Source organism: Geotrypetes seraphini, chromosome 5 (genome assembly GCF_902459505.1).
Source record: "Geotrypetes seraphini chromosome 5, aGeoSer1.1, whole genome shotgun sequence".
NCBI classification, from domain to species: domain Eukaryota; kingdom Metazoa; phylum Chordata; class Amphibia; order Gymnophiona; family Dermophiidae; genus Geotrypetes; species Geotrypetes seraphini.
In genome coordinates this window covers 24,965,445-24,986,599 of record NC_047088.1, presented here as the reverse complement: position 1 = coordinate 24,986,599, position 21,155 = coordinate 24,965,445, and the positions used below count along the sequence as shown (strand labels likewise).

The following is a 21,155-nucleotide window of genomic DNA, read 5'->3' as shown; positions in this document are numbered from 1 at the left end:
GATGGACTGCTCAAGCTAACGCATGAGCTGATGATGTTCTTGGGTTCTACCTAGGAATGCTTAAAGTGGTACGAAGCCCCAACCTATGAATCATCCCCAATACTTATTGGTTCTAAGTACATTAGACTACTGTGACATCATTTATTTAGGATCTTACAAAAAATTCTTAAGAAGATGCAAATGATTAAAAATATGGCAATGCGTTAAATTTTCAACCTAGAAAAACGGACACCTTATTATCGAAAGTTTCATTGACTTCCAGTTGAGGCGAGAGTATTTTTAAATTTGCTTGTGTAAGTTATAAAACATTGTTTGGTCTTATTCCGAGTTACCTTATAAATCACTTTGATTTGTTAGAAACTAACCATTCTTCACGTAGTATTACTTTATTTTTCTTCCCTTCAATAAGAGGTTGTGTATATAAATTTCTTGATAGGACTTTATCTTTTCAGGCAGGAAAATGAAACAAAAGTTTCAGTGGTGTAATCCTAACTTCTTCTTCTTATCAGGATTTTAGAAGATCATTAAAAATGTATTTGTTTGATAAATTTATATAATTAGATAAGTTAATTATATCGCAATGCCATTTTTATGTACTATGTATCTCTATTTAACAATGTAAATTCGCTGAGTTTTACAGCCTCTTCTTATTGTGAATGGCATAGAACAGTGAGGTATTGTGGTATATAAATAAAAGTTGCTATTATTATTATAGATACAGCCTCCCTTGCACCAAATTAACTCCAAAAATGAACTCTCCTGAGCTTAATAGATATCCTTTCTCCACAAAGGATCCATTTGTAAGCCCTGTACCTTCAGATAACAATTCTGTCCCGTAATAAAGCTGTTCTCTTCTGATCTGCTGCCTACCACCTACGTCCCCTCCCCCTTACCTGGGTGCTAATAGAGCAGAGGATGGGTATCCCCCCCCCCAAAAAAAAAAAAGAAATTTGTAGTTAAAATGATGTTTTAATCATGTAACTGCCTTGACTATTGCTTTTTGTCAATAATTGTCCAACATAGCGCAATACAAACATCTAAATCCTGCTGCCCTGAAAAATAAATCTGCAAAACCACTTCAGTCTCGTATTGCCCCATGATATAAACCCAGGAAAACGATTCCCATGTAGCTCTCTGGCCACATGTCATAGAGCGTTGAAATCCTTTTGCTGTAATACGGATCTAGCGGCTGACAATGCGTGAACAGAGAAGTTACTAGGTAACTAGGCATTTGAAGGAGAAGCGAGCTCTGAGAAGGCAAGACTATTTGTGTATTCTCTCTGTTGCAGTTTGATTGAATTCCCACTGGAAGAATTCCACTCAGAAGTGGGGCGTTAAGAACATAAGACTAGCCTTACTGGGTCAGACCAATGGTCCATCAAGCTCTGTAGCCCGTTCTTTTTTTTTTTTTTTTAATTAAATTTATTCATTGTTACAGCAGATAACAAATTCAAGCAAAATAAACAAATACACAGGAAATTGAAAATAAAATAAATAATAATCTTTAAGTCCACATTATTGGGGGCTGGCTATTCCTGATATGCCCTTTAACAAGCAATAATTAAACATCATCAACATATTCAACACTAATATACTCTAGAGTCAAGCATAATAATAATTCCATTTATCATTCCATCTCAACCTCTGCGTTAATGACAGGCAAAATATCCAACGTAGGTATTTTTAAATAAAACTGCTATGTTCTGTGGTCAACAGATAAATGTTTTTTCCAGATGTCTCTAAACAGACACAATACAGGAGGAAGCAATTCCTACAACTGAAGGATAAAACCTTGAGTGTAGGTGCTTCATTTTTTCTTAAATTCCCCTGCAAGTGTTTGGTGGTATATCAAGATACCAAATATATTTTTTTAGATCCAACTCATTTAGAAAATTTTCTTATAGATAAACCTAAGTTGGATATTTTGCCTGGTGAGATGGAATGATAAATGGAATTATTATTATGCAGTAGCCCGTTCTAACGGTGGCCAATCCAGGTCACTAGTACCTGGCCCAAACCCAAGATTTAATGGATATAAAAGCCTTAGAACTATCAATAAAGCAGAGAAAACACATTAATAAATCAACAGTATAGAAAAGAAAGTTCATGGAAATGACATCAGTGTTATATTCTGGGGAAAAAACCCAACAAATCTCAGATCCTGAGAATACATATCTTCAGCAAATTGGTGGATGACGTTATTCAAGTAACATTTCTACACTTTTTTTGTGCCACTCTTAACGTGCCTGTGAATAAGGTTTTTTGCCAGTTTGGATTGCCCATACATTTAAAGACAACACTGGCTGATGCAGTAAGCTATAAAGATCAAGCTTCTACCATCTACTATTATCAAAAGCATATCAAAATAGGTAACAGAGAAAGTTGCTTTCTTTAAAAAGTTTCAAGTTTCATGGCTTTTTTGATTAATCGCTTAATCGTATTTCTAAGCGATGAACAATTTAAAATTACAATAACTGGGAGACAATACAAAACTATGTATAACGACATAAGGGATTAAAAATTTAACTTAACAAACTCATAAACACAAGGAAAGAAGGGAGGTAAAATACAAAATCAATATACAAAAGTAGAACAAAAAGGGAAAAGTACAAAAAGGGAAACAAATAAAAGCTATAATATGATACAATAAAAATAATTTGACCTACGAACTGTTTAGTTAATTACCAAAGGCATCTCTAAAGAGAAATGTTTTTAAATTACTTTTGAATTTCTCCAGATTGCGCTCTTCCCTTAAGTAAATGGGAAGGGCGTTCCAAGTTTGAGGTGCGGTAACAGAGAAAATAAATTGCCGTCTTGTGTTAATAACCTTAAGAGATGGAATTGTTAGTAAATTCTGTTCATTGGATCTCAATTTGGAAAATAAGGAATTAATAATTTATATATGAATGCTGGAGTTTTATTAAGGAGAGATTTGAAAGTGAGTATGCATAGTTTGTATGTTATCCGGTGCCAGTGCGCATTCTTTAGAAGGGGAGTTACATGATCAAACTTCCTAGTTTTAGTTATAAGCTTAATGGAAGCATTTTGAATGATCTGTAGACGTTTTATTTCATTCAAAGAGATTCCCTTAAAAAGAGCGTTACAGTAATTAATTTTAGAGATCACCAAAGAGTGAATAAGAATATTAAGTGATTTTGAACATAGAAATTTTGAAATTGATCGAATTTTTCATAGCCTATAAAAGGTTGTTTTAATAGTGTTACTAATGTGATCATGAAAATTCAGTTTGTGATCAAAGATCACCCCTAAAATTTCTATATTGCTAACTAATTGCAGGGGGACATTTTTTATAGAAATGGGAGCGACAAGAGAAGAACTGTAAATTTCCAATTGACATAAGGAGGGATACCTATAACTTTTGCTTTCTACCTCTGTGCATTTCTCACTGTTGCATTGTCTTAGATATGGCACACTCAAATATAGAGCAATAGTCAATGTCTCCGTTAGTCATCAGACCCATGAATTCAGAAACTAGAAGTCATGACCACAAATAAACAGACTAGAGGTCATGTTGTTCACATAAGCTTTTAAAATTTAATTATCCTTCACAGCACACACCACAGGCGCGCAACTAAGGCGCAGGCAGGGATCCTTTATGCACTCTGGGCCCGATTTTATAAATGGTGCCTAGATTGTGGACGCCTAGTTGAGTTCCACACAGAACTCAAAATTGCTTAATTTGTACCATTGGAATGGTAACTGATCATGCCGTCGAAGTCTAATTACAAAAAAAATTAAAAACCCAATCAATTAAGAGTTCCACCCGGAACTCGGAGCAGCGCCTACCGATGCCTAGTTGAAAAGTAGCTGTGGTTAAGGGTGGAGAGTAGGTGTGGTAAGACTTAGGTGCTGTTAGGCGTCTGTAAAGTAGGCCAGGAAAACCCTGGCTTTATATACAGGTTTCTTAAGTCAGGTTAGGCGGTGGTAGACTCGATTCTATAAATGACAACTAGCAGTTGATTTATAGAATCAGGCCTTCTGTGTGTGTGTCCTGAGGGTGTGTCTGGATATGAAAGCTTTTTCTTTTTTTTATTTCACCAACATGATTTTTAAACAGATTCCAGTTGTGACTTGCTACATCTGGATTATATCTGCCATGTTTTCCTGGTTTTAAGGGAATGCTGACATTGCCAACTTCAGTCTAAGCCAGTGGTTCCCAAATCTGTCCTGGGGAAGCCCTCAGCCAGTCAGGTTTTCAGGATATCCACAATTAATATTCATGAGAGACATTTGCATGCAGCAGAGGAGGTACATGCAGATGCCTGTCATGAATATTTATTGTGGAAAACTTGATCAGGTGCAGTTTCTCCCAGGACAGGTCTGGGAACCACTGCTCTAAGCAAACCCCCAAGTAAGAACTCTGACTCATACAGTTATTACTCATGCACTCATGCCTTTCACGTCTTTCAATTCTTCCTGCATGATGCATATAAGTCTCATTAATATTAGATCATTTCATTCACAAGCATCTCTTAATTAAAGACTTCATTCTCATGAATAAACTAATACTGATATGTTACACCTTCCTGCTTCAGGCATCAATATGCTAATTGATCAGGAAAGCACGGTGGTGGTTTGGCTTTAATTTGCTCAGATTCCTTGTATGATTAATTGACATACTGATGGTTATTTTAGAAGCTCTGTTCTTATTCTGGATGTCTGAAAATTGGCATTTAGATGCCCATATTGCATAGATGTCCAAATCCCAATTTTACAAATGCAGGATATGGGCATCTAACACTGCAGTTTATCCATATGGCAAGGGAGCTTGGTGTGGATATGTTTTGGGCGAAACTAGGGTCAGCTCAAAATATGGACATCCAATTCCCATCACAGAACAGGAAGGGGCATCCATTTACGAGGTTTGTTCAAAAATTTCTAGGACTTTTATATAAAATTTATTAAACAATCTTACAACTTATTCCATTGGGTCCCCTTCCCAGTACTCCCCTTCCCTACGTATACACTTTTCTCAACGTCATTTCCACTTCTGGAAACAGTCCTTAAACGCATCTTCATGAATTTCCAAAAGTTGCTGTGCCAAATTTAGCTTTATGTCTTCAATGGTGTTGAATCACTTTCCTTTCAGCATGCATTTAAGTTTAGGAAACAGCTTATGTATGCCCTTTGTCCCTCCTGGACATGATAACATGTTAGCCTCACCTTGTACTTAGATCCACTGCCTACGGAATCTGTACACGTCTCCTTGATGATAATTTGTTAGCCTTTAATATTGTACCTAGGTTCCCTTTGCTCTCTGTAATCCCACCATTCCTTCTGAATCTGTGTTTGTTCTACTGTTACCCGCCCTGAGCTTTCTGGGAGGGCAGGAAATCAATCAATCAATAAAAAAATAAATAAAAAAAGGAAGAAGTCAGCATGGGCCAAATCAGGAGAGTAAGGTGGCTGGGAAGAACTGTCATCACGATTTTGAGCCAATCAGAACCTTAGGCCCCTCCTACTGCATCCTACATGCTTTGGGAGGGGGAAGGCCCATCATTCTGAGCAGGTGGCCCTATAGGTAGGAGGGATTTGTCATCCAAAGGTATGGGGATGTTGGGGGAGGGGTCCAGGAATATTTGGGGATGCGGGGAGAATGTCAGGGGGCAGGGATACGGGGATGTTGGAGTCTGGGAATGTTGGGGGATATGGGAAGGATTTGTAGGGGGGGCTGTCCGGGGATGTCGAGGGGCTGTTGGGGGGAGGGGTGTAGGGCTCGGCGGTTCTTTACTTGATGCATGTTAACTGCCAAACACCTTCCACACCCACGCCACTGCTGAAACAAAAAAGCATTAATGGGGGATGTTATTAATGTGCTATTTTAGCACAGATCCCATTTTATGCAGTGAGACCCTGTGCTATAATAGCATGACTCGTGGTAAAATAAAACAAGACTAAACCACATTGATAAGTTCCTCTCCAGCTGTGTTGTTTACTGCATGGTAACTGCTAAATTGATGCGGCTCTGCATTACCAGTTACTGTGCAATATATCATAGGTTAAGTGCTTAACATGGTTCAGTGAAAGAGCACCACTAAACACTTCACCTATGGATCAGGGTCTGTTAACTCAAATTTTCCACTCAAATCAGAACCCTATGCGGAAATAGATACACACACTGCAACATTAAAAGGCCTTAATCACGCACATTAAACATCCACACAACACAACATAGAACAGCAGGAAGAAAACAAAAAGAAAAAAAGAAGTGGCGAAAAAGCCTCAGTTCTGCTTCATCTGGCAAAAAAAAACTCCACTTCTTCAAAATAAACACTCCTGCATATAAACAAAAAATAGAAAAAAGCACTATGATAGCCTGCAGAGTGGTATCGACCAGCACGTCGGGGTACACCGCCCCAAATGGAAGCTAAGGGGGGACAAGTCCCAAATGGTTTGAAGCTAAGGGGGGACAAGTCCAGGACAAATGTCAGGAAGTTCTGCTTCACGCAGCGAGTGGTAGACGCCTGGAATGCTCTCCCAAAGGAGGTTATTAAGGAATCCACTGTGCTAGGATTCAAAGGAAAATTAGATGCACATCTCCTTACGAGAGGCATAGAGGGTTATGGGTGACTAAAACTACATCAGGTATATACCTGACAGGGCCTCCGCGTGTGCGGATCGCCGGACTTGATGGACCATGGGTCTGATCCGGAGATGGCAGTTCTTATGTTCTTATATTGTGGGCAAGTGAGCACTGCAGCACTACGGTCCAGGATCTTGCAAAGGAGGCAGATAAAAAAAGAAGACACCGCTACTGGCATCCAGGCGCTTCTCAGTCTGAAACTTCACCTCCTGGGCATTGCAGCCAATAAACCCAACGGGGAACCCTATTTTTTGTTTGAGGGTCAATTCTATATGCAAGTCTCAGGGGTGGCTATGGGCGCCATTTTTGCTCCCACAATAGCCAATTTGTTTATGGGCTATTTTGAAGAAGGGTTTATCTACCCCTCTGTATTCTTTCAATCGATGCTGGGGTGGACCAGTTTTATAGATGGTATTTTCTGCCTTTGGCGCGGGTCTCTGGATGAACTTTTGTCATTTAGAGATTATATTAATGCATGCCGCCCTGCATTGAGATTTGAGATGAATTTCCATCAGACTAAAATCGCCTTTTTAGATGTCACTGTGGAGTTATCATAGTGCTTTTTTCTATTTTTTGTTTATATGCAGGAGTGTTTATTTTGAAGAAGTGGAGTTTTTTTTTTGCCAGATGAAGCAGAACTGAGGCTTTTTCTCCACTTCTTTTTTCTTTTTGTTTTCTTCCTGCTGTTCTATGTTGTGTTGTGTGGATGATTAATGTGCATGATTAAGGCCTTTTAGTGTTGCAGTGTGTGTATTAGAGAATGACATGGTGACAAAATTAATCACCGTTCCCGCCCCGCGGGAAACCATCTTCATGTCATTCTTTAAGGAAAGAGGGAAGAATCAGAGTATGAATGGCCACAACCACTGACCCGCAAGCTTTGCTTTCAAGAATGCTAGTGTAGAAGGATTGAGGTTGAAACAGAATGACAGTCTCTGGTATCCAGAGCAGATACTGTGATGTCATAATGCCTCATTCCACCAGTGCCTAAGAGCCAATCACATCAGTGATGTCACAATGGCTTCATTATCCTTGGCTTCCATAAGAATCAGAGTATGAATGGCCACAACCACTGACCCGCAAGCTGTGCTTTGAAGAATGCTGGTGTAGAAGGACCGAGGTTGAAATAGACACTACAGAATGACAGTCTCTGGTATCCAGAGCAGATATTGTGATGTCATATTGCCTCATTCCACCAGTGCCTAAGAGCCAATCACATCAGTGATGTCACAATGGCTTCATTATCCTTGGCTCACATAAGAATCAGAGTATGAATGGCCACAACCACTGACCTGCAAGCTGTGCTTTGAAGAATGCTGGTGTAGAAGGACCGAGGTTGAAATAGACACTACAGAATGACAGTCTCTGGTATCCAGAGCAGATATTGTGATGTCATAATGCCTTATTCCACCAGTGCCTAAGAGCCAATCACATCAGTGATGTCACAATGGCTTCATTATCCTTGGCTCACATAAGAATGAGAGTATGAATGGCCACAACCACTGACCCGCAAGCTTTGCTTTGAAGAATGCTGATGCAGAAGGATTGAGGTTGAAATAGACACTAGAAAATGACATGGGTTTATTTACCGCGGTTATCCGCGGGGACGGGAACGGTGATGAATTTTGTCACCGTGTCATTCTCTAGTTTGTATCTATTTCCATATAGGGTTCTGATTTGAGTGGAAAATTTTAGTAAAAGAGCCCCATGGTTTGGCAAGGTATTTCCCGATATTTATTCTTCTGGTTACCAACCTTTCCAGGATCCCACTCTTGGGTTTTTGTTTGCAGTTTTAAAAGTTCATAGGTTGATTCAAAACTTTCTGTCTCTGGTTTTGGAAATCCAGGAAGTGCATTATGTAACTGAAAACCGAACAGCTCCAACCAACTTCCAATGTCTATAGAACAAATACAATAAGAATAATATTAATAACAAATTGTGGTTTCAAATTTTAAAGCTACACAGTGGTTATAAATATGTCACGTTACAATATGCATGAAGAGATTTATTAAAAAAATTATTTGTGCACATGGCAATAATTGTGAATTGCTAAATGATCTTATAGTTCCTAATTTTACCGAACTGAGGGCCCCTTTTTACAAAGCCGTGGTAGTGAGTCCCAGTGCGGTAAATGCGATGCAGCCCATAGAAACTGAATGGGCTGCATCGCATTTGCTGCCTTGGAATCGCTACCACAGATTTGTATAAGGGGCCCTAAATGCCTTTGATACCTTTCAAACGTATAGTTAACATAGCAAATTCTGTGCTTTTTGAAATAGACACAACGGATTTTATTTTTCCTAGTTGATGCAATACAAAAGAATCTTTGTACAACTGATATTATTAACCATCTTTTGCTGTCAGATTAATAATATTTCACTTTGTAGCTATCATACCATAGTAATTATGAAAGAAATCATTCTGCTGGGATAGCTTGTATTATGGAATGACATTTAAATGCAGCCCAGAAATGAAGGACTAAATTCTATAAATAATGCTCAGATTTACACAGTAGCATTTGATGCCAAGATCCAAGCTCAAAATTTACACCAACTGAAACCCGGTGTAAATTCTCCTGCCTAAATTAAGCATGTTTAACTTTCAAAATCCTATATGGTATCCTCCTTCCCTTTATCCCTCTTTCTTGGAATTCCTCATACCCTAATACCACCAGATCCTCCCACAAATTAAAACTATCCTTCCCCTCGCTAAAAGGCATTTCCCACACAGGAAAGCTAGGGACCTCCCTCCACTTCAAAATCACTGAGCTCTGGAACAACCTTACCTCCCCTCTTCGGAACTTGAGCTCTCTCCAAGTTTTCCGCAAACATCTGAAAACCTGGCTTTTCTCAAAAAATGTAAGTCTCCCTCCAACTTAGGAATCAAGGAAACTCTTATATCTTGGCATCCCAAGTCCTCTAAATTTTCTTCACACTTCTACCTCTAACCCTCTGTTGTAGTTCCTTCCTATTTCTCCTACTGTAAACCGCGTCGAGCTCTACAAACATGGAGATGATGCGGTACAAACCTAAGGATTAGATTAGATTAGATCTCCCTTATTGGGTAAAACAGTGCGCATATTCCAGGAACACCCTTAATCCGCTCCTGCCCCTCTTAAGGCTGCTTTCTCTTTTCTAATCTGTTTGCAAAGTATTTAAGCAGCTAATTCATAAAAATTTTCTCATGAAAAATTTAGATCATTATAGGGCTCCTTTTACTAAGCCGCGTTAGGGCTTTAACGCGCGGAATAACGCACGCTAAATTGCCGTGTGCGCTAGACCTTAACGCCAGCATTGAGCTGGCGCTAGTTCTAGCCGTGTAGTGTGGGTTTAGCATGCGCTAAAAAAAGCTAACGCAACTTAGTAAAACGCTAACGCAGCTTAGTAAAAGCATTACTATTCGGTAATGCTTTAAGGCAGTGGTTCCCAACCCTGTCCTGGAGGAACACCAGGCCAATTGGGTTTTCAGGCTAGCCCTAATGAATATGCATGAAGCAAATTTGCATGCCTATCACTTCCATCATATGCAAATCTCTCTCATGCATATTCATTAGGGCTAGCCTGAAAACCCGATTGGCCTGGTGTTCCTCCAGGACAGGGTTGGGAATCACTGCTTTAAGGTACTATTCGGCCTAGCCCCTAAATATATAACTGACCTTTTCTCTTTCTCAGCCAACAGACATAAGAGAAGCTCACATTTGAACTTTGTTTCCCCTCCAGTTAGAGGAAGTAAACTCAAAAGACATCATCAACACCTTTTCTCACGTCAGGCAGCATTATGGGGTAAAGATCTAGAACAATTGCTTACGCCTACTACTTATGGGGAATTTAGGAAACGCCTAAAAACATATCTGTTCATGAAGTATCTAGGCAGCTGACCCGTACAATTCTTACTCCATAATAACTGATCCCTAGAAATGTTAATTACTAGCTTTAAATTCTGCTAATTCCACTCAATTTGTAAATCGCATAGAACTTCACGGTCCTGCGGTATATAAACTGTTATAATTATCATTAAAAGGAGCCCATAGTGTCTCTAATTATTGGCTTCTTACTTTATTAGTTCTATTCAACTTCTTTTTTTGTCATTTTTTTTATCTATTGTAAACCGCATAGAACTTTACGGCCTTGCGGTATATAAACTGATTATTATTATTATTATGTATATTTTACATATGGATCCCAGCATCTAAAGATGCATGTGTAAATTTAAACTGATGCCTCTTAGTGCCAATAATTGATCATTTGCACCCAATTATCGGTGCTAGTTGGCTTAATTGTCAATTAAATTGCATGTCCAATTTGGATTGGGTGCATACCCAAATTTGCGCTCTCAGTTTTGAGTGCCACATATAGAATTAGGGTGTAAATACCACAATAGTTAATTTTGTAATGTGATATTTGCTTCTCTAGATTATATAGATTAATATGAAATGTAAGAGTCAGAAAATTTACATATAATTTATGAATACTATCATTCTACTTTTAATTTTCCAATATATAAAAGAGCTTTTTAAAAAGAGAGCAACAGCATTAATATTGATCTTCCAGTGCTTTGTGGAAAAATACTATGCAGCACCGAATTTGCAGGAGACATGTTGAATGATAACTTCATTATTAACAAACAAATACTGATATTAACCTGTAGTGTACTGTGCAACATCTTGAATCTTGCCAACTGGATAGTTGTTTTCAAATGCATACAGATTAAATGACTTGGGGTTGGTATTCAACTTATTCCATATTTGATGATTGGGTGTGGCCCAACGACCTGCAACAACATCATAATCCCTTTGACCCAGATGCACTAATTTAGTTAGAGAATCATATAGTCCTCCATAAAAGCCAATGATAACTTGGAAATCTGGATTACTGTCCTGATAGACATCTCCATAGGGTGTATACAGAATTTCTTTTATTACTTGTCCCCTGCTGCTGAAGACAGCTAATGGAGTTCCTGTATTGTCACATGCAACATAGTATTCTTCTCCACTGCTTAATTCCATTGCAATCAGATGACCTTGAAGATCATAATATAGTGATGTTATCTCTGAGCTGGTATGATTATATAAATGAGTAACTCTAATTGGGTTAGCAAGGTCAGCATAAAAAAACTGCAAGTGTAATCCATGGTTTGATTTGCTTGCAACTCGTCGCCCAAGTCCATCATAACGGTAATGTACATTCCTACCAGAAACCTTATTGTAAGCCTTGTTTAGCAGACCATTAGAGTTGTACTCAAAGATGTCATTGCCTCGTTGCCTGAGGAAACCATCTTCATCCATTTTGTACTGAATTTCTCCCAGTCTAATGATGCGGTCACCAAGATCATACCTTAGTGGTGTAAGACGTGCAGTGTTTCCATGATTAAGCAAGTTGATATTTCCATTGAGGTCATAACTATAACGCCACTGTGGTTTATCATTTATGGCGACAGTCTGAAGTTGCCCATCAGCATCGTATTCATAGAAATACTTGGTTATATTTGCATCGACACCTACCCTTATGTCACATATTATCATACGACCCATATTGTCATACTGAATGGTCATCCAATAAGCAATGGCCTTCAAAATTTCATATTGTACTTCAATAACTTGACCATTGGAACTGAAAATCTTGGTATGCTTCATCACAGTAGTGGTTATAACCTGGTTTAAATCATAATTGATGACACTGAACTTTCCAAACTGTTCAGTCCTTCCAGAGACATCCACATATCGATATAAGTCAATGGGGAGGGGAGTCTCATTTATCATGGCCTGCATACTGGTGACCCGGAAGTTGTTGTAACTGTAGTCAAACCGAGCATTTACAAGTCCTTCTTCACTAAATCTGAAAATCTGGCGTCCAACCAAAGGACCTAATTATAATAAATAATAAAACCATTATCATCATATAACAAACAAAAAAAGCAGACATAAATCAAATTTTTCAGAGCTACACATTATTTTTTAAAATTTAATTCCATGTATCAGAGTCAACTTAAGGCATGCAACTCACTGCAAAATATAAAGAATAGTGAGATTCACAATTTATATAAGACCCTCTTTCTATTCTACAGTCTCTCTATCTAGTCCAACATAACAGACCTTACTTGATCTCTGTTCTTACCCTTATTTCTTCATTGTAAGCAACCTTCTCTGATGGATTGTTCCATGCAAAGACCTCTCATTCTATGTTGCCCTTCAGTGCTCTAACCCTACATTTCAGGCATTCATAATGCAGAGGCACATGACTGAATTCCATTAATGAAAGTTGAGTTATAAAAATAGAACCTCTATAGATGTTAGCTTATGAAGATACCTTAAAGAATATTATATAGTAAGTAATTCCTGTGCATATTTGTAACAAACCTGTTTGCCTGTATCTGATGGTACATATGAATCCATCATGCATCAAGTGTATTGTTTTAATGACCCCAGAAGATTCTTCATAAGTAAATGAGACTTGAGTAGTGTCGTAGAGGATCTCCGACAATCGTGACTGCTTGGTATACTTGTAAAGAACTCTGCGCCCCGTCCCAAGATAAAGCGTTTGCAGCAGGCGCCCATCTTCACTGAAATCCTGAATGAAAGAGGAACCACTATCTGGGGGACTGTAGATATTGCGATAATACCCCACAGAAAGCATTGTTTGCAAGCCATGACGCATCATGTTGGGCATGGTGACTGAGGATAGGTAGTCGGAGTGGTCATATTCAAAAATGTAGCGACGCTGGCTGTGCAATAGAAGGTTCGCTGACTGAAAGAAAAAGAGAGGAGCAACAGCAAAGACGATTTAGTGCTTCATATTAAATTAAATATTAAGTCAAAAGACTGTAAAATAGAAAGGTTTCCATTAATATCTGATGTAAACTGGCATTTGATTTAGTAAAACTATGGGGTCCTTTTACTAAGGCGTGCTAGCCGTTTTAGCATGTGCTAAATAGCACACGCTAAACGCTAACGCGTCCTTTATAGTCTATGGACATGTTAGCGTGCACTAATATTTAGTGCACGCTAAAATGGCTAGCACATCTTAGTAAAAGAACCCCTATATGAATGAATTAACACTACGCATGAAATATTAAATCTTTTGTGAGGACAGCAATAATGCCATACACAAACTAGTTTTTTTTGTGCTAGCTGTATTGGATTCTCCAACCCCCCCCCCCCCCCCTCCCAACTTACTAGCTTTTGTAAGTCAATATTTATGATTCCTCTGAAAAGCTTGTTACCTCAACTGGATGAGTGGACCAGGAATACATAAAAATCTACTATCTCCTCCACTCCCTTTAGGCCAAGGCTCTTTGCACCTGCATTGTGAGGTCATAGAGCATTATTGTCATAAATAATGCATTATGAGGCCATAGAGCTTTATGATGGCAGATAAAGGCCAAATGGCCCATCCAGTCTCCCATCCACAGCATACACTATCTCCTCCTCTCCCTAAAGGGCTAAGGCTGTTTACATCTGCATTGTGAAGTTAGATATACATTCTCAAAACTGAAACATTTCAATCACTAAATTGAAAATAAAATCATTTTCCCTACCTTTGCTGTCTGGTGATTTTATTTTTCTAACCATCTTATCCCGGTCTCTGGCTGCAATTCCTTCTGTCTGTGCTCTTAACTGTGTTTCCAGGGCCTTCTTATCCATTTGCTGTTTTTCTCTCCTTTACTTTCTGTCTTACATCCAACTTTGGCATTAACATTTAACATTCAATTTAAATATATTGAATGTTAAATGTTAGCGCCAAAGTTGGATGTAAGACAGAAAGTAAAGGAGATTGTCAATAAAGATGATTGAACTTAAAAAAAAAATAAAATTCAACTTTCTTCTATTTTTCTGCTTTCTTCTCAAAATCTATCTTCTTTTCCATGTCTCCCCTTCCCCTCCATCCCTGTGACCATCTCCTCCCTCTCTTTCTCTCTCCCATGGTATGACATCTCTGTCTTCCTCTTCCCCCTTCTATCGTGTGGCATTGCTCTCCTCTCCTTCCCACAGCTTGGCATTTCTCTCCTCGCCCAATGTCTGGCATCTCTCTCTCCTTCCCTCATCCTTCCCATGATCCAGCATCTATCTCCTTCCCTTCCCCCTTCCTGCAGTCTGACATCTCTCTCTTCTCCTTCCCACAGCCTGGCATCTATTTCCTCTCTCAAGGTCTGGCATCTCTCTCTCCTTCCTTTCCCCCTTTCCTGCAGTCTGGCATCTCTCTCCTCTCCTTTCCTGCAGTCTGGCATCTCTTTCCTCTCCTTTCCTCAGACTGGCATCTCTCTCTTCTCCAAGGATCTGGCTTTTTTCTCCTTCCCTTCCCCCCTTCCTGTGGATTGGCATGTCTCTCCTCTCCTTCCCACAGCCTGGAATCGCTCTCCTCTCCTTCTCACAATCTGGCATCTCCTTTTCGCAGTCTGGAATCTTGCTCTTCTTCCCTCTCCACCATCTGTCTACATTTCCCCCTGCTCTCATCCCTCCCCACCCCCATATCCACCCAATGGCTAACTTAAAACAGCTCCATTCCCTCCTGCTGGCATCCCTCCTGCCGGGCCCCCCCAACATCCCCGGCAGGAGGGATGCCCATTCCCTCCTGCCAGCATCCCCACTGAACCCCCACCCACTAAAGCCCACCTGGACCCTTTTGGACCTTTAACAGGAAAGCCAGCCAGAGCGATGCTTACGCCATCTGGCCGGCAGGTCTACCTCTTCAGAATGGCGGCCTTCCCCTTCCTTGTGCATCCTGGGATGCACTGAGGAGAGGCCTAAGGCCCCTCCCATAGGAAGGGCTTTAGGTACCTGAGCCAACCAGAGCCTTAGGCCTCCTTCCCAGTACACTCTGGGATGCACTGGGAGTCGCCTAAGACTCCGATTGGCCATATCTCCCCTCAGCCATCTCTTTTCCAAGCTGAAGAGCCCTAACCTTTTTAGTGTTTCCTCATACGAGAGGAGTTCCATACCCTTTATCATCTTGGTTGTTCTTCTTTGAACCTTTTCTAGTGTCACTATATCTTTTTTGAGATGAGACCAGAATTGAATGCATTACTCTAGGTGAGGTCACACCATTGAATGATACAGAGGCATTATAACATTCTTAGTCTTATTTACCATCACTTTTCGAATAATTCCTAGCATCTTGTTTGCTTTCTTGGCTGCCGCCGCATATTAGGTAGAAGGCTTCAGGGTATTGGCCATGATGACACCCAGATCTTTTTCTTGAGCGCTGACCCCCAAGGTGGACCCTAGAATCTGGTAACTATGACTTGGATTATTCTTCCCAATGTGCATCACTTTGCATTTGTCCACATTAAATTTCATCTGCCATTTGGACGCCCAGTCTTCCAATTTCCTACGATCTTCCTGCAGTTTTTCCACAGGTCTGCATGCGTTTTAACAACTTTGAACAGTTTAGTGCCATCTGCAAATTTAATCACCTCACTCGTCGTTCCCCACCTCGTCGAGCTTGCCTTCAACTCATAACCCTCTGCTCATCACCCTAGTGATGAGTTTAACCATCCCCCACTAACTGTAACCTGTATCCTAGCATCATGTTTGTCTGTCTTGATTGATTAGATTGTGAGCTCATGCCAGCAGGGGCTGTCTCCTTTGTGACTCTGTACAGTGCTGCATACCTCTGGTAGCACTCTAGAAATAATTAATAGCAATTTGCCTTGGAATCATCTGGTTAGCAGCAATATTCAATCCATTAACCAGACAACTCTCTGATTAAAGCCATTTCACTTCATATGGTTAGTTGCTTCATCCAGGGAGCAAGTGCTATTAGGGTGGTGTGGCTGACCATATACGGTAGTTAGCTGTTTGGACAGCGCTGGCACTGACTATGGACTACCCTATCCTATCTGGATAGCCTGCTATTCTCCCAAAATTTAGGTTCAGATTGGGTTTACAATAATAAAGAAAAAGACAACACCAGTCCCGAATTACAGTAGCCATAAACAATATCTAAGACAACAGTTGAAACATCCTGACATGATTATAGCAAACACATATAACTCCAGTAATTTGCGAAAAAGAATATATGAAGAAAAATATCATATTTCTGCTGGTAACATATTCCATAATTTGGCTGCTTGAATGCTTTTACAAGGAAATTGTGGCCCTCTTTTACAAAGGCGTGCTAAGGGGTCCTTTTATCAAGCCGCGCTAGCGGGGTTAGCGCGTCGGACATTTCATCACGCGCTAACCCCCGCGGCCGGCTAAAAAACTAACGCCTGCTCAATGCAGGCGTTAGCGGCTAGCGCGGCAGGCGGTTTAATGCGCGTTAAACCCCCCCCTACCGCAGCTTGATAAAACATAAGAACGTAAGTACAGCCATCTCCGGATCAGACCTTCGGTCCATCAGGTCCGGCGATCCGCACACGCGGAAGCCCAGCCAGGTGTACACCTGGCATAATTCTAGTTACCCATATCCCTCTATGCCTCTCGTAAGGAGATGTGCGTCTAGTTTGCTTTTAAATCCTAGAACGGTGGACCCCTAAGTGTTTTAGCGCAGATTTAGCACGCACTAAATCATTGCGTGTGCTAACTGCTAATGCTTCCATAGGATAACATGCATGCGTTAGCGTTTCGCGCATCTTTGTAAAAGAGGTGGTAAGTACATGTCCTTTGACTTTTGGGACCAGTCAGTAGCGAAATCAATGATGTCAAATTAGTTGGGCAAAAAACATCTAAAATTTTAAAAACAAAGCAACATATTTTGAAATACTGTATATTTTTGACTTCACTGTCGGCCAATATAAGTTAATCAGCAAGTCAGAGCGGCGCGTGATCAAATCTAGCTTTATGAAATACAATATAAGTTTAGCTGCTGTGTTCTGAACTAACTGCAACCTTTGTAATTGCTTTTGATTAATTCCCGTGCACATGGAGTTGCAATAATTTAATTGTGATAAAATTAATAATTGCACTAACACTTTAAAATGATTAGGGAAGAAGTAGGAGCAAACCAAACGAAGCTGTTTCAACTTAAATAAAGTATTCTGAGTTAAGTGCTTTATCTGTATATTTATTTTTAAAGCAGAATCTAATATAATACCCAGAACTTTCAATAAAACATTGGCAGAATGAGGCATTATGACATCACAATCTCAGCTCTGGAATGTTGCTACTCTTTGGGTTTGTGGCAGGTACTTGGGACCTGGGTTGGCCACTGCTGGAAACAGGATGGTGGGCTTGATGGACCTTCAGTCTGTCCCAGTATGGCAATGTTTATGATCTTATGTTCTAACCATCCAGTGTCATTCTTTAGTGTCTATCTCTATCTCATCCTCAGTCCTTCAACACCAGCATACTTCAATGCAAGGCTTGAGGGTCAGTAGCTGTGCCCATTCATACTCTAATTCTTATGTGAACCAAGTACAGGTGAAGCCATTGTGACATCACTGATGAGGCTGGCTCTTAGGCATTGGTGGAATGAGGCATTATGACATCACAATCTCAGCTCTGGAATGTTGCTACTCTTTGGGTTTCTGCCTGGTTCTTGGGACTTGGGTTGGCCACTGCTGGAAACAGGATGGTGGGCTTGATGGACCTTCAGTCTGTCCCAGTATGGCAATGTTTATGATCTTATGTTCTAACCATCCAGTGTCATTCTTTAGTGTCTATCTCTATCTCATCCTCAGTCCTTCAACACCAGCATTCTTCAATGCAAGGCTTGAGGGTCAGTAGCTGTGCCCATTCAAACTCTAATTCTTATGTGAACCAAGTATAGGTGAAGCCATTGTGACATCACTGATGAGGCTGGCTCTTAGGCATTGGTGGAATGAGGCATTATGACATCACAATCTCAGCTCTGGAATGTTGCTACTCTTTGGGTTTCTGCCTGGTTCTTGGGACTTGGGTTGGCCACTGTTGGAAACGGGATACTGGGCTTGATGAAAGGGGAAGGGAATGGGGACTTGTATACCGCCTTTTTGTGGCTATGGCATTTCAAAGATGACATTCAAAGCGGTGGGCACTAGAGGATAAAATGACTTGCCCAGGGTCACAAGGAGCAGCACCGGGATTTGATGTTACAACCTCAGGGTGCACAGACAGCAGCTCGACCAGTGAGCCATAGCCCTTTGTGTTCCAAGCCTGCAACATGTGAAAAGAGATCTAGAGAAATGAGAAACAGGTTTAGAGAAAAGGGATCTTCTAGTAAGTGCATTGATACCCATAGATAGAAAACTGCCAATATCGAAAGAGGGGAGTTGCTTAACAATACAAAAAACTATGATGAAAACCAAAAGGAACTGGCCTGTATAGATGACTAGCCTATGAAGGGTGATCAAAAAAGTTTATAAAAAAGCTCAGAGATTTGAAACTCTGAAGGGAAGGTTGTGAGACCTCCCTTGGAGAGAGAGTTTACCTTCCAGTCATTGTCCTTTTATAGAAAATCTTTGATCACGTCCTTCAAAGGTGTATTACATTACATTACATTAGTGATTTCTATTCCGCTTGTGCCTTGCAGTTCTAAGCGGATTACAAATTAGGAGATATCGGAATCATTATTAAAAGCTTCAAAAAAATTGTCCAAACAAGGTACTGCCTTTGAATTTGCAAATGTCACTGCACCTGTGGCAGGTTCTAAAAGGTTTACTTAACTTATAAGCAGGATTGAGGGGGTCCCAACGCGGCCTCGTTTCGATCCCTGCTTCAGGGGACCCGATTATAGACTCTTTAAACAGGCTCCTATAGTCGATTTCATGCTGGAAAAGTTTGCCTTCGTGACGTGCAGCTGAAGATTTTGCTGATGAAACGTTGGTAGAGGTAGCTTCTAAATCTTCAAACCGCCAGCTACCTCTACCAGCGTTTCATCAGCGAATCTTCAGCTGCACGTCACGAAGGCAAACTTTTCCAGCATGAAATCGACTATAGGAGCCTGTTTAAAGAGTCTATAATCGGGTCCCCTGAAGCAGGGATCGAAACGAGGCCGCGTTGGGACCCCCCTCAATCCTGCTTATAAGTTAAGTAAACCTTTTAGAACCTGCCACAGGTGCAGTGACATTTGCAAATTCAAAGGCAGTACCTTGTTTGGACAATTTTTTTGAAGCTTTTAATAATGATTCCGATATCTCCTAATTTGTAATCCGCTTAGAACTGCAAGGCACAAGCGGAATAGAAATCACTAATGTAATGTAATGTAATACACCTTTGAAGGACGTGATCAAAGATTTTCTATAAAAGGACAATGACTGGAAGGTAAACTCTCTCTCCAAGGGAGGTCTCACAACCTTCCCTTCAGAGTTTCAAATCTCTGAGCTTTTTTATAAACTTTTTTGATCACCCTTCATAGGCTAGTCATCTATACAGGCCAGTTCCTTTTGGTTTTCATCATAGTTTTTCTGGCTTTGTGTCTACAAACTTTATATCCCTGAATGCACTTCAGTAACAATACAGAAAGGCAGAAGATTGAAAACATTGTTTGTCTATTGTCATTTACTCATATGTCTCATGATTTGGTAAAGGTCTTGTAAAAGAAGTGGCATACATACGCGAGGGTCCTTCAAAAAGTTTCCACACTTTCATATTTTCACGGGAAATGGTTGGGGTGGGAGAAGGGGGTAATAGGGTATGTCCTAGAATGTCATGTGACTAGTCAGGCAAAACAGGGTGATAAGGTGGAAAAGTGATGTAATTTGCTTTTGGAACTATTTAATAAACAGTGTTTAGAAAAATAAAAGTGTGGAAACCTTTTGAAGGTCCCTCGTAAATTCAAAATTAGACCACTTTTCAGATAAAGGTTTGATGATTGCTTGTAAAAGGGAAAGTGCCATTTGGACTCCAATCTGCTAAAGAAGAAACTGCCTTTTGGCCATTTCAGATGTGGAAATTAAAACATTCATTCATACAAACACTGGAGAAGAATTCAAACGTAGACACTTTTCCAATTGTAAGACTGTCAGAATGGTTTATGCTGCAATAAGTCCTTGCAACCTGATATACAGTATAGTGGCAAAACAAAATAGGAGATCCAGCCAGAGGATTACTGAACACAAGAGTGCCATCAAAAGACAGATGAAGGAAAGGCTGCTTTGGGAGTGCACCATCCATGCTGCACTCAGTTTTGAGGGTTCATAGACAACCCCGCGAAAGACAAAGGCGCGCACCGACAACTGAGCGCAAGACGGAGGCGCGCGCCAAAGAAAATTACAGTTTTTAGGGGATCCGATGGGGGGGGGTTTGTTGGGGAGCCCCCCCAGTTTACTTAATAGAGATCGCGCCGGCGTTATGGGGGGCTTGGGGGGGTTGTTCCCTCTAAGCTGAGCAGGAGTCCTCCACCCACAGTCTCACCAATAGAGGGTGCTGTTTCACTGTCACATTTTTCAATTGTGAGGGACAGGCAAGTTCTGCAGGACTCCAGGGAACATACCTGTCCTTAGCGACTGAAAATATTCCACCCCCTAGTGGTAGCAATGCAGCTGGAGGACACCTGCTCAGCTTAGAGGGAACAGTGGCACTTGTAACCCCCCTCATTTTACTGTAAACTTAACTTTTTCCCTAAAAACAGGGAAAAAGTGAAGTTTTCAGTAAAATGTGGGGTGTTACAACCCCCCAAACCCCCTACAACGCCCC

At 40.4% G+C, this 21,155-nt stretch overlaps 1 protein-coding gene across 1 annotated transcript in view; it reads right to left on the bottom strand.

The window, feature by feature from the left end:
* The window catches only part of TENM1 (teneurin transmembrane protein 1), a 698,125-nt gene that overhangs the window by 4,065 nt on the left and 672,905 nt on the right, over window positions 1-21,155 (bottom strand). The window contains exons 29-31 of the mRNA XM_033947005.1: window positions 12,960-13,347; window positions 11,246-12,466; window positions 8,359-8,501 (exon numbers count right to left, since the gene is read on the bottom strand). Coding sequence (XP_033802896.1) covers window positions 8,359-8,501; window positions 11,246-12,466; window positions 12,960-13,347 — 1,752 coding nt within the window. The remainder of the gene's footprint in view (window positions 1-8,358; window positions 8,502-11,245; window positions 12,467-12,959; window positions 13,348-21,155) is intronic.